The following is an 11407-nucleotide window of genomic DNA, read 5'->3' as shown; positions in this document are numbered from 1 at the left end:
AAACAGAAATATCATGTTGGTTTGCCGCAGTTCCTCTAGCTTCCTCCCTAGAAAATATGAATGTGTAGAGCTGGTGTCTCCATATGGAACCAACTAGAGTTTCCCAGCACAAAATTAAATGTTTCCTGATAAATAACATGCCAAACCATAAAGTCCATTGATAATATACGGAAAACACAAACACAGAGGCTGTAGCAATATCTGCGATATAGTTAGTTTCAGGTTTTATCCAGTCTTATCCGGACTAACTCGAGTGGAATGCGTATGCAATGGACCAAGAAAATCGCAGCAAAAATGGTTTTGGAGAAAAGCAATGTCTTTTCTTTGTAAGACCCCAGAAAGGTGTCTCACAATTCTACCGACCCCAGAAGCACGAATTCCACTCCAATCGATGCAAAGAGCATGAGGAAGTTTATTACATCTGCGCAGATGGGCCTTCTCAGTAACACTACAAAGCAGTGCAGAGAGAATGACCCCGACCATCAACCGCACAGAGTATTTAAGGCTTAAAACCACAACATTAGCATATCTCCACAACATTACAAAAGATCACAAGATAAACCACAGCATGACAAATAATCACAAGGTAAAGGGTTTTTCCAGGGTAAAGGAACAAAGTACTTGAGCAAGCACAAATACGGGGTCATCGTGACCAAAAACTTAACACAGCTCCTAAAATAATTATCACATGCTACAGGTTCAACTAAAGTTCAATTAGCTCATAAAAGCATTTTGCAAGCCCAGCTAATTTGCACAGAAGCAGAACAATATGCAGTTAGCTCAAGCAACTCCATTTTAACCCCATCCTGCCTTATTTTCTCATTCCCCCCTTTTCTTTTTGTCAAATTTTAATCTTAAAATTTAAGGGATAGCTGTATTTTAAAATCCTTCTTCTATGTCCTCCGGTTTTAAACTTTGGTACTGTTGGGTTAGGATCAAGGCGTGGGTGACAGACAGTCTATCTTTAACAAACTGAAGAAGCCTATTTATTATGCAGGGTCCAATGGTTAAAATTAAGAGTAATATTACTAAGGGCCCTGTGATAGAGGAGATTAAAGTTGTGAGCCAAGGGGATGAATTAAACCAGCCCTGGAACCATGACTGTCCTGTCTTAAAATAGCTCTCCCGCTGTTTTAATCTTTCCCTTAATTTTGCCATGTTATCTCTGACCACTCCAGTGTGATCCACATAGAAACAACACTCTTCCTTTAAGGCTGCACAAAGTCCCCCCTCCCTTAGAAATACCAAATCCAGCCCCCTTCTATTTTGTAATACTACCTCAGAAAGTGAAGTTAAGGATTTTTCCAAGGCACTAACAGATTCTTCTAAGGCTCGTAAATCTGAATGCATAGCTTGCTGTAGCAGGTGAAATTGATTTGTCTTTTGTAGAGCAGTAACTCCGGTACCTATGCCTGCCCCAATACCCCCAACTGTGAGTCCTCCTAATATAAGAGCTAGCGTTATGGATACGGGTTCCCTACGGAACCGGAGATTTCCTTCATAGTGTTGGTAGACTTCTTCAGAGCTATGCAACGTGACCCGAGGCCATATTTCAACCATGACGCACCATTCATGAGTTTGATTATGAGCTTGTCCTGCCAAGCAGGGGGTCAGGCCAGTATTACATGCCCAATATAACCCATCTGGCCCTGTTAAATAATAGGCGCCTGGTTTGAGGGTCATGGTTTTGTTACAGAGGCCCTGGTATCGAGGGGGAATGGAACCTACACAAAGCCCCCGTCCTGTTACTTCCGTAAGAGTCAGCTGGTGGGATGGCAAACTAGAGCACCGGGGAGGGACAGTAGTATGGTTGGTCCAATTTCCAATGACGGCCACTCCCTCATAATAAGGGGGAGGTGAGGCAAGGCACATCCAGCAATCCTGGGTTCTATTGGGGTCAGAACTATTTAGTGCATGGTAGGCCCCATCTATTAGGCTGAGGAGCCTATTCTCTGCCCTGGGTAAAGGGGTAGATGCAGAACCGGGCAGAGGAGGCGTGGTTACCACAGGCTTATTTGAAAAGGTGGGTGTTAAGGGAGTCAGACTGGACCGATTGTCGGCAGGCGTCTGAGTGGGCCGATTCCTAACAAGCACTTGCCCACGGGATTTTTTCTTTTTAAAAGGTAAAGCGGGTGGCCTTTTTTGTTTTGTTAATAGTTTGTTTGGCCCAATTGATACGGATGCGACAGTAATCGTCTGGCTCAAGGCGAATAAAGCAAAGGGATCTTTAGCCGGTCTATGCAAGTAGATGCCCCATGATTTAGGCCCCACCCATTTGTCCTGTTTTCCCTTATCTGTGAAGCGAAGGATCTGGAGGTGGCACCTACCCAACGTCCCATCCAAACAAGTACTACAGTCCCTTCCCCCACATTCGCTGAACGTTATACCTGGAGCCGCCCTGATAGTAATCATGTCCCATGAAGAGGAGGGGCTCCAGTATGCGCTTCCAGTGGTTTCACATCCCCATGCTCCACAGTACCCCACCTCGGGGCCCCCGCAACCTGGGAGAGGTTTTCCATTCTTCCCCCCGGGACAAACATAGGTCCCTCCCCTCCCTACACATACATCCTCAGCATCAAAAAGTTGACAGAGGTCAAAATACATATCTGGAAAGAAATTACTAAGAACATCAAAAGCAGTGGAGCTGTTGACAGTTGCTCCGGTTCTTAAATTGATAATTTGCCAGGTAATTTGATGAGGGATATGGGGGCTTGATCTTACTGCTACCACGCTAAAAGAGAGTACCAAGAGTAGAAGGATCTTATCTTGAGGGGGTCTTGAGTGCGTTGTAGTTTTCATTTTGATGATGTCTTTGATGATGTCTGCTTGTCGGCGAGGTCACCGGTCCCTTGACTTCGTTCAGCTGTCGTCCTAAGGCTTCCTTTAGCAAGACTTAGTCTGGTACTTGCGGGCGCAGACGACAGTCACAATCGAGTATGAATGCGGGGGCGCAGGGCACTTGGATTAGTATACGGCAATCAACTGCTTCTCTATGTGGTTGTGGACCAGCTGCAAGGTCCGGGTACGAGTCTGAAGGGAAGGTGCAAAAGAATCAATACTTGGCCCCAACCGATCCACCGCGGGTGTGGGTTTCCATACGCAGTTTATATACAGAAGCTTGAACGCAGCGCAAGCCAGCACTGCCCAGTTTGTCATAGTGCTGTGCCTGTCGCTCATCCACGCCTCCGCATCCAGCCCAAACCAGATCAATTAGGAAAACAGACATAATTTAACACCCGGCACCCGTGGTATTAGGAACCCCCAAATAAAGCCGTCGGCGACATCTCGACCCAGTCCCTAGTGCCAGCTCTCCGTTATTTACTTGGCCAAAGCCTCCCCTAGCCGCACGAACAAAGCAATTAAAGAGACTAGTGCCAGTCTTAATTATTAATCTAATTAAGGTCTCTCTAATTGTTCCATTTATACGTTTTTACCTGACTACATCCCCAGCACCCTGGCTACCGCTACCACCATCTGACTTACCCTATAGACACAATGTAACTTTCTATTTCCAACACCTGTGCCACCATCTGACTTACCCTGGAGACGAAGGCCGGCCCGGTGTCTGACCCCAGTACCTTTGGTAGTCCAAATCAGGGAAACATTGGCGCAATTCTTCTTCCTGGTCGATAAAGCCTTTGTCCATTTTGAGTTCCCCGTGGGTAGTGGCGAGAGCATACCTGCTGTTCTTGTGCATTGCCATCCGCTCCTTTTTCTTAGCTGCACGGAGTGCATGGTCCATAGCGATCAGCCCTGCCTGCCGAGCAGAGTCCTCGGGGGGTTGAAGGTGGAAACCCAAACCACTGTCCTCATTCGGCCGTCTCCCACTGTTATCTCCGTTGTACTCTGGAAGCTAGGGGGATATGTCGGCTCACGTGGGCCCGTCCCGGACACCGCAGGAGGTGATGGAGCATTATCCACGGGAACCTGGGCAGGGCCTGCATCCCCAACACTGTCCCCAACCGTGTGACGGACCACATGTATCCCAGCGAGGGAGGGGCCGCTGTCGCCCAGCCTCACCACTCCGCTGCTGCCGTCTTTTCTCTCGCTGTCTTGCAGAGGCCGTTTTCGGTCAGTTCACTCCCGTGTGGCAGACGTGCACCACTGGATTTCCGTTGTTAGTCGGATCTTAAGCAGACTTGTCCTTTGGGCACTTCTCTGTGCTTTTGTCGGTCTCCCGGGGTCCCTGCCTATCTTGATTCTCCCTTACTCTACATCCTTTTAACTGTGGTGGCCAGGATCCTAGTTAGTTCCTTTTTCTTAGCTCATCTTAAACTTCCCCTTTTGTTTTTAACTAAAAAACTTTTAAGCTAAACAATGTCAATTTTTACCCCTGTAACCCCTTTAGCTAAGCCTCTCAGGAGAGTCTGGCAGTAGAGTCTGAGTCTCCTACAGAGTTCCATTTAAGTGTAGTAAAATTAATGTTAGTAAAACAGGCCCTGCAAGTCCTATCAGGGCTTGTGATCCCAGTTATATGGAGGAGGAGGATGGCCAGCTAGAACGGGCCGGGGGTCCTTCCTCCTCTATTTCATCGGATTCTTCCTCCTCCATTTCTCTTCTGGTTTCCAAAAAGGGCACCGCGGGCCTTCTTGGAAAGCGGGGGATATAAGGTGCCCTTCTAAGGAGGCGGGGGGAATAAGGTGGTGAAATATCAAAAAGGTCTTCCTGCTCGCCTGGAGGAGCTAAGGGTTTTTCAGGTTTGAGGGTGTCCAATTCCTGTAATGGATAGAGGGTTGAGGTAGGGTATTTGCCCTGGTCTGCAATTTCCGATACTAGGGGTGTTGCGGGTAGGATCGGAGGGGGTTTGGGGCTCGACGCCACCCCCAGGGCAACTGCTGACAACCCAGAACTGGGCTTCATCCTCAGGGCGGTGCTGGGTATAGTAGGATCGAGCTCTGCCACCGCCCTGTTGGAAAGGAGGAAAGGTTTTACCCAGTCTGGGGGGTTTTTCGCCAGGTCCTCCCACACAAAGATGTAGGGCACTTGATTCAGGCGCACTTCTTTACCTCCCCTGCAGACCTGGCTCTTCACCTGTAAGATAATTCGAGAGTCAAAAGTCCCATCCCATGGCCACCCGATGTTTAAGGCTGGCCACTCGGACGTACAGAAACTTGTCCAGTTCTTCTTCTGCACTCTTATAGACAAGTTTTGGGCCCGCTCCCGGACCTCTCTCCAATGACCTAGAGTAAGACTCAAAGGTGTAGTTAATTCCTGTCCCATGTTGGAGGGGAAAGGCAAATAAGGAAAGTATATTAGAACACAGAAGACAATCACAAAACTCACAAAGACACTGCGCGCAACACCAAGACAAAACTGAAACCAAAACTTCCGACGGGAGTGGCTGCTGCCACCAGCCCTTCTCCCGGGGAAGAAAACCTTTTACCTGGTGGGAGAGCTGCCTGGCCAGCCTCCCCCGAGACACCGCCACTGGAGCGTCCCCCAGGGCCCGAGCCAGGGGTCGCGGACACGTCTGTCCTTACCTACTACTGGCTCAATTCTTTCGGCGCCTAGCGCCCGGACGCCTAGCCGCCAGAAGCCTAGCCCCAGAAGCACGAATTCCACTCCAATCGATGCAAAGAGCATGAGGAAGTTTATTACATCTGCGCAGATGGGCCGTCTCAGTAACACTACAAAGCAGTGCAGAGAGAACGACCCCGACCATCAACCGCACAGAGTATTTAAGGCTTAAAACCACAACATTAGCATATCTCCACAACATTACAAAAGATCACAAGATAAACCACAGCATGACAAATAATCACAAGGTAAAGGGTTTTTCCAGGGTAAAGGAACAAAGTACATGAGCAAGCACAAATACGGGGTCATCGTGACCAAAAACTTAACACAGCTCCTAAAATAATTATCACATGCTACAGGTTCAACTAAAGTTCAATTAGCTCATAAAAGCATTTTGCAAGCCCAGCTAATTTGCACAGAAGCAGAACAATATGCAGTTAGCTCAAGCAACTCCATTTTAACCCCATCCTGCCTTATTTTCTCATCTTTAGGCAAGTGCATAAAATGTCATCTATAGAAATAGAAATATCATGTTTGTTTGCCGCAGTTCCTCTAGGTTTCTCCCTAGATAATACGAATGTGCAGAGCTGGTGTCTCCATGTGGAGTCAACTAGTGTTTCCCAGCACAAAATTAAATGTTCGCTGATAAAAAATATTAAAAACAAAAAGTCCGTTGATAATATTCGGAAAACAGAACCAAAGATGCTGTAGCAATATCTGGGGTTGAGTTAGCCAAAACATAACCGGATATTGCTGGTGTCATCCAGTCATATCCGGACAAAGCTGTCGCAACATATGGGAGTGAGTTAGCCAAAACACTACTGCATATTTCTGGTTTTATCCAGTCATATCCTGACAAAGTGGTGTGGAACTCGTATGCAATGGACACAGACAGTCACAGTAAAAATCGTATTGGAGAAAAGCAAAGTGTTTCCATTAGGCAAGTGCATAAAATGTCACCTATACAAACAGAAATATCATGTTTGTTTGACTCAGTTCTTCTAGTTTTCTCCCTAGAAAATACGAAAGTGTAGAGCTGGTGAATCCATGTGGAACCGCTTAGTGTTTCCAAGCACAAATTAAATGTTCCCTTATAAAAAACATTGCAAATAATAAATTCCGTTGATAATATCCAGAAAACACAAACACAGAGGCTGTCGCAACATGTGGGATTGAGTTAGCCAAAACACAACCAGATATTTCCAGTTTTATCCAGTCATATCTGGACAAATTGGTGTGGAATTCGTATGCAATGGACCGCGAACATCACAGTAAAAATGATTTTGGAGAAAAGTAAAGTCTTTTCGTTAGGCAAGTGCATAAAATGTCATCTATACAAACAGAAATATCATGTTTGTTTGCCGCAGTTCATCTAGATTTCTCCAGCAAAATACGAATGTGTAGAGCTGGTCTCTCCATGTGGAACCAATTAGTGTTTACAGCACAAAATTAAATGTTCCCTGATAAAAAACACTTAAAATAATAAAGTTCCTGGGTAATATCCAGAAAACACAAACACAGACACTGTCGCAATATGTGGGATTGAGTTAGCCAAAACACAACCGGATATTTTGGGTTTCATCCTATCATATCCTGACAAAGTGGTGTGGAATTCATATGCAATGGACCGGGAACATCACAATAAAAATGGTTTTGGAGAAAAGCAAAGTCTTTTCGTTACGCAAGTGCATAAAATGTCACCTATACAAACAGAAATATCATGTTTGTTTTCCCCAGTTCATCTAGCTTTCTCCCTAGAAAATACGTATTTGTAGAGCTGGTGTCTCCATGTGGAACCAATTAGTGTTTCCAAGCCCAAAATTAAATATTGCCTGATTAAAAACATTTAAAACAATTAAGTCCATAGATAATATCCTGAAAACACAAACACAGAGGCTGTCGCAACATATGGGATTGAGTTAGCCAAAACACAATCAGATATTTCTGGTTTCATCCAGTCATATCCGGACAAAATGGTGTGGAATTCGTATACAATGCACACAGTCAATCACAGTAAAAATGGTTTTGGAGAAAAGCAAAATCTTTTTGTAAGACCCTTGCTGAAAGTAAATATTAAAATAATTTTAACAATGGTTAAAAAGTTTGGCTGCTGGCAGTTACTCTTCCTTAAGATAACTGTGTCTCCACCTGCCTGCAGAATAACCTTGGGAAACTGCCTTGTGAAACTGCTCTGTGTAACTGTCTCATGCGATAACACTTGCAGGAGTCCGGAAAAGAGTTGCAATAAGGTTCTGTGACCATTGTATAAACTTACCCCTTCCCTCACTAAAATCGCAACAAGAGTTTGCCCTTCAAAATAGCCAATCACCAAACGCCCTGCATACATATGTCAATCAGGTGGCTATTGTCTTTAAAAACTGCTGTAACCCCTGCTCAGGGCTCTCTTGCTCTCTCGACTGCCTGAGGTGCTGGGGAGCCCATTTGCGCAAACGTATTAATAAATATCCTCTTGCTTTTGCATCTACTGGGCTGGAGTTTTGGGTCTTTGGGCAACCACCCGAGCGCGTTGGATTCCAGATTTGGGGTCCTTCATTGGGGGCTCGTCCGGGATTTGGACGCCCCCAGACCCAATTCTGTGACCAGTTGGAGGTAAGCTACTTGTTTTATTGGTTCCATACTTCTCGTCATCTGGTCAGTGTTTAAGTCTGCACTTGGTGCCCGTACAGGACTTGAATTTGTATCGGACCAGTGGGGGAGGCAGATGTGCCCTGAGACCCCTGGTCCCACCCTGGGGGATGCTCCAGCGGTGGTTTGGGGGAAACAAGAGAGAAAGTGCCTCTCTCCTTCCCAGGGAGAGTCTGGCCATCTGGCCGCTCCCATTTGAACTTGTACTTTCGGTTTGCTACCGATTTGGTGCCACGGCTCGTCTTGTGTGTTGTGTGCATCTGTTTTCTTGTTCCCCTCCTGGTTCGTTTTACTCTCTCTGTACCCATGGGGCAACAACTAACCACCCCTTTAAACCTTACTTTAGGCCACTGAAAAGAAGTTCAAAACTGCGCGCACAATCAGTCGATCGACGTCAAAAGTAAAAAGTGGGTGACTTTCTGTTCCTCGGAATGGTCGACCTTTGAGGTTGGTTGGCCTGGCCTAGGGATAGGACCTTTAATGCTGATATTATCTCACAGGTCAAGGTATGAGTCTTTCAACCAGGACCCCATGGACACCCTGACCAGGTTCCCTATATCACCGTGTGGGAAGACCTGACCCAAGACCCTCCCATTATAAAGGCTATAAAGACTCCATTACAGATGCAGGAAATAGGGTTAAAAAAGGTGAGCCATAGAACAATTCATTGATGCCATAGGAATAGTCAGTCCTTGGTTCGCAGAAGGAGTCGTGGATGAGCAACATTAAAATGTACTCAAAAAAGATTTAAATGTGCATTTAAAGAAACAAAACAAGCCATAACAAAGGCTGGAAAAACTTTATTGCAGATATAGAGGATAGGGTTAAAGAAACAAACCGTAGAGCAATTTATCAGCGCTGTTAAAAAAAGTTTTGTCCTTGGTTTGCTGAAGAGGGTGTTGTAAATAAGAAACACTGGGAGTAAAAAAATATAAATCAGTGTACACTGGACAGCCCTCACCCTGTATTTAAATATTTTACTTAAAGTAAATGTTACCTGTTGTAAAATTAATATTACTATGTAAAATGAGAAATTGTGGTAACAAAGTGTCCGGACTACCCATTCTATTTTTGTATTATGTGTTAACTCTACCCTATTATTAATAGGAATGCTTGAACAGATTATGCTTGGTTTGCTTTACAAAAAATTGTAAATCAAAATATGCTGCAAATAGTTAAGATTGCACAAACCTACAAGAATGTAACAGTTACAGATAGTAAGAGGCTACTATCATTATGGCTAAATGGTTACCCACCGTGTTCCATCCGCTAAAAAATTTGTTGTCTTATCAAAAAGAGATGTTACAAATATTTAATGAAACCCGAATCACTAATTTCAGAGTAATGCAAAATGTTAGCGCATTTGTTAATTGGACTGTGTGCGCCTCAACATGTCTGTTTACGAAGTAACAATGCGTCAGATCTCCATGCCATGGGATTGTCTAGCCAGTTCTTAGGCTGTCTGCAGCAGCTTGAGTTGTTGTATTGAAATGGTACTGTTTTTTATGTCCTTGACATGGGTGCCCAAGAAGCTAATTCCCCCTCAGATATGTTTCAAGTTATCCTTAAAATGCCTTAAATATTATTGTGTTTGCTAAATGCATACTTGTATAAAAATTTTGTATTGCATTCTTATAATGTGTTAATTATGTCTACCTCTCAATGCAACCCTAGGGCCAAATGTAAGGACAGATTTTTGGGATAGAGAGGCTTGTATCTAGGTTCAGCTCTGGTAGACAAGTAACTTTGCTGTCAGATGACCTTCCCCTGCTCCTTGGGAGCCTGGCCAGTTCCCGAGGAGGAGGATAAAGGAATGTTTCTGATAAACAGGTGGGCATGCTTTGTGTCTCGGCTCTCTGGCCAAGATCCAAGACGGGACGCACTGCTTGCCTAAAATCTTAGCAATGAGCCACCCGTGTCCTTGGGGGCTTTAAGAGGGAGCCGGAGCAAGCCTCTGCTGCTGCTGTTTCATCCCAGGGGAACACACAGTCAAGCTAAATGTTAAACATGCCTGTAATGATTACTGATAATGTCTGATTCTCAGTATGGATCCTTTTCTGGTGCTTTGTGAAGATTGCCTAGTGATGCCCACAGTACTATAAATTCTGCTAACCATAAGTACAATGTAAACATGGATCGATTGGCTACTGTGGCTGAGGTGTTCTGTAACAGTCCCTTTGATAAGGGATTAACAAAATGGATTCACTTAAAAACAGGACATTCAGGACCTGCCGCTCTGCAGGGACATGTACAAAAATTGTCCAAAAGTCAAAAATCAAAATAAGGCTCCTCCTGGGATTTTCCCCTGGTGCTAAAGGAAAGGCATTGGGCCAATTAATGTCACCCCAAAACTGATAAAAAAAGGTAATTCACTAAAAAACAGAGTTCAGGAAAACTGGAAGCGGGGCAAGCCTCAGGCCCTCCCTACAGGGATCAGTGGACCCTCTTGCTATAATATCATTATAGCAATGGAGCCATGTTTATTGCAACATTCTGTTAATCTATGCTCCTTTATTGTCTTTCCTCTAAATAATTTTAGTGTGCACTACAAGGCTTGCAGCGTATTTCTTGCAGATTAAACTAAAAGTAACTAAGTCTGTGCACAGCAGACAGCAGAAAAATAATTTGCTGTCACAAATTGGCATAGTCGACAGGATCTGCAAGTATACAAAGCAATGCCTTTCTTTAAAAAGAAAACTGAAGTTGCATGTGTAACCTGTGATGCTCCTGGCTGGAAAGACCCTCAGTTGGCCTCTTTGACAAAAAAAAAAAAACAAAAAAAAAAAAACGGGCTCTCTGCTCAGGATTGAGTAAAAATTAAAATGACAAGTTACGGAGTGCACAGCCTCCACAAGTTATTGAGGTTTGCAATCAGTGCCAGTAAAAAAGGGAAATAAACTATAGGCTTTGGGGAGGTGAGGATGGATTTTGTTATCTGCATACTGATGCATGTGTAAGCAATTAAAAAAAAGGGTACAAAATAAATATAAATTAAAAAATGCTGCCCTTTGGAGTCAAACCGCTAGGTGGTAATAAAAAAATTATCTAATTTGGCATGTTAAGAAATCAGGTAAAACCTGGAAAATGACTTTGGATTACAGAAGGTTTGAGTAAGTTACAAAAGGTTCGAGTATGTTACAGAAGGTGTGAGAAAGTTACAAAATGTTATGGAAAGAAGATATTTTCAGTTATAAAACTATTAGTCTATTTTCTTTGACATAAAATCAAAGTCTGATCCTCTGTT

General features: G+C 44.2%; 2 protein-coding genes across 2 annotated transcripts in view; both read right to left on the bottom strand.

The window, feature by feature from the left end:
- Nucleotides 1-850: 850 nt before the first annotated feature.
- Nucleotides 851-2799, bottom strand: LOC133754985 (MLV-related proviral Env polyprotein-like). Its single transcript, XM_062185312.1, has 2 exons — nt 2179-2799; nt 851-2067 (listed from the first exon to the last, which is right to left on the bottom strand). Exons 1-2 carry the CDS (start codon nt 2797-2799, stop codon nt 880-882), a joined length of 1809 nt encoding a protein of 602 aa, XP_062041296.1. The 3' UTR covers nt 851-879.
- Nucleotides 2800-2893: 94 nt separating this feature from the next.
- Nucleotides 2894-11407, bottom strand: part of LOC133754984 (uncharacterized) — a gene marked incomplete at its 5' end in the record, with an annotated part of 76913 nt that continues 68399 nt past the window's right edge. Inside the window, 4 exon segments of the mRNA XM_062185311.1 lie at nt 2894-3030; nt 3876-4048; nt 4586-4716; nt 8542-8625. Coding sequence (XP_062041295.1) covers nt 2894-3030; nt 3876-4048; nt 4586-4716; nt 8542-8625 — 525 coding nt within the window.

Source organism: Lepus europaeus, unplaced genomic scaffold (assembly GCF_033115175.1).
Source record: "Lepus europaeus isolate LE1 unplaced genomic scaffold, mLepTim1.pri SCAFFOLD_37, whole genome shotgun sequence".
In the NCBI taxonomy this organism is placed as follows: domain Eukaryota; kingdom Metazoa; phylum Chordata; class Mammalia; order Lagomorpha; family Leporidae; genus Lepus; species Lepus europaeus.
This window is presented reverse-complemented; position numbering and strand designations above follow the sequence as displayed.

Excerpts from the sequence above, each read along its gene's own strand:
- LOC133754985 (XM_062185312.1), bottom strand. The coding sequence starts at position 2,799 with ATGAAAACTACAACGCACTCAAGACCCCCTCAAGATAAGATCCTTCTA. Across the intron at positions 2,068-2,178 it reads AGACGATTACTGTCGCATCC|ACGCCTGCCGACAATCGGTC; the intron begins GTATCAATTGGG and ends CGGCCCACTCAG.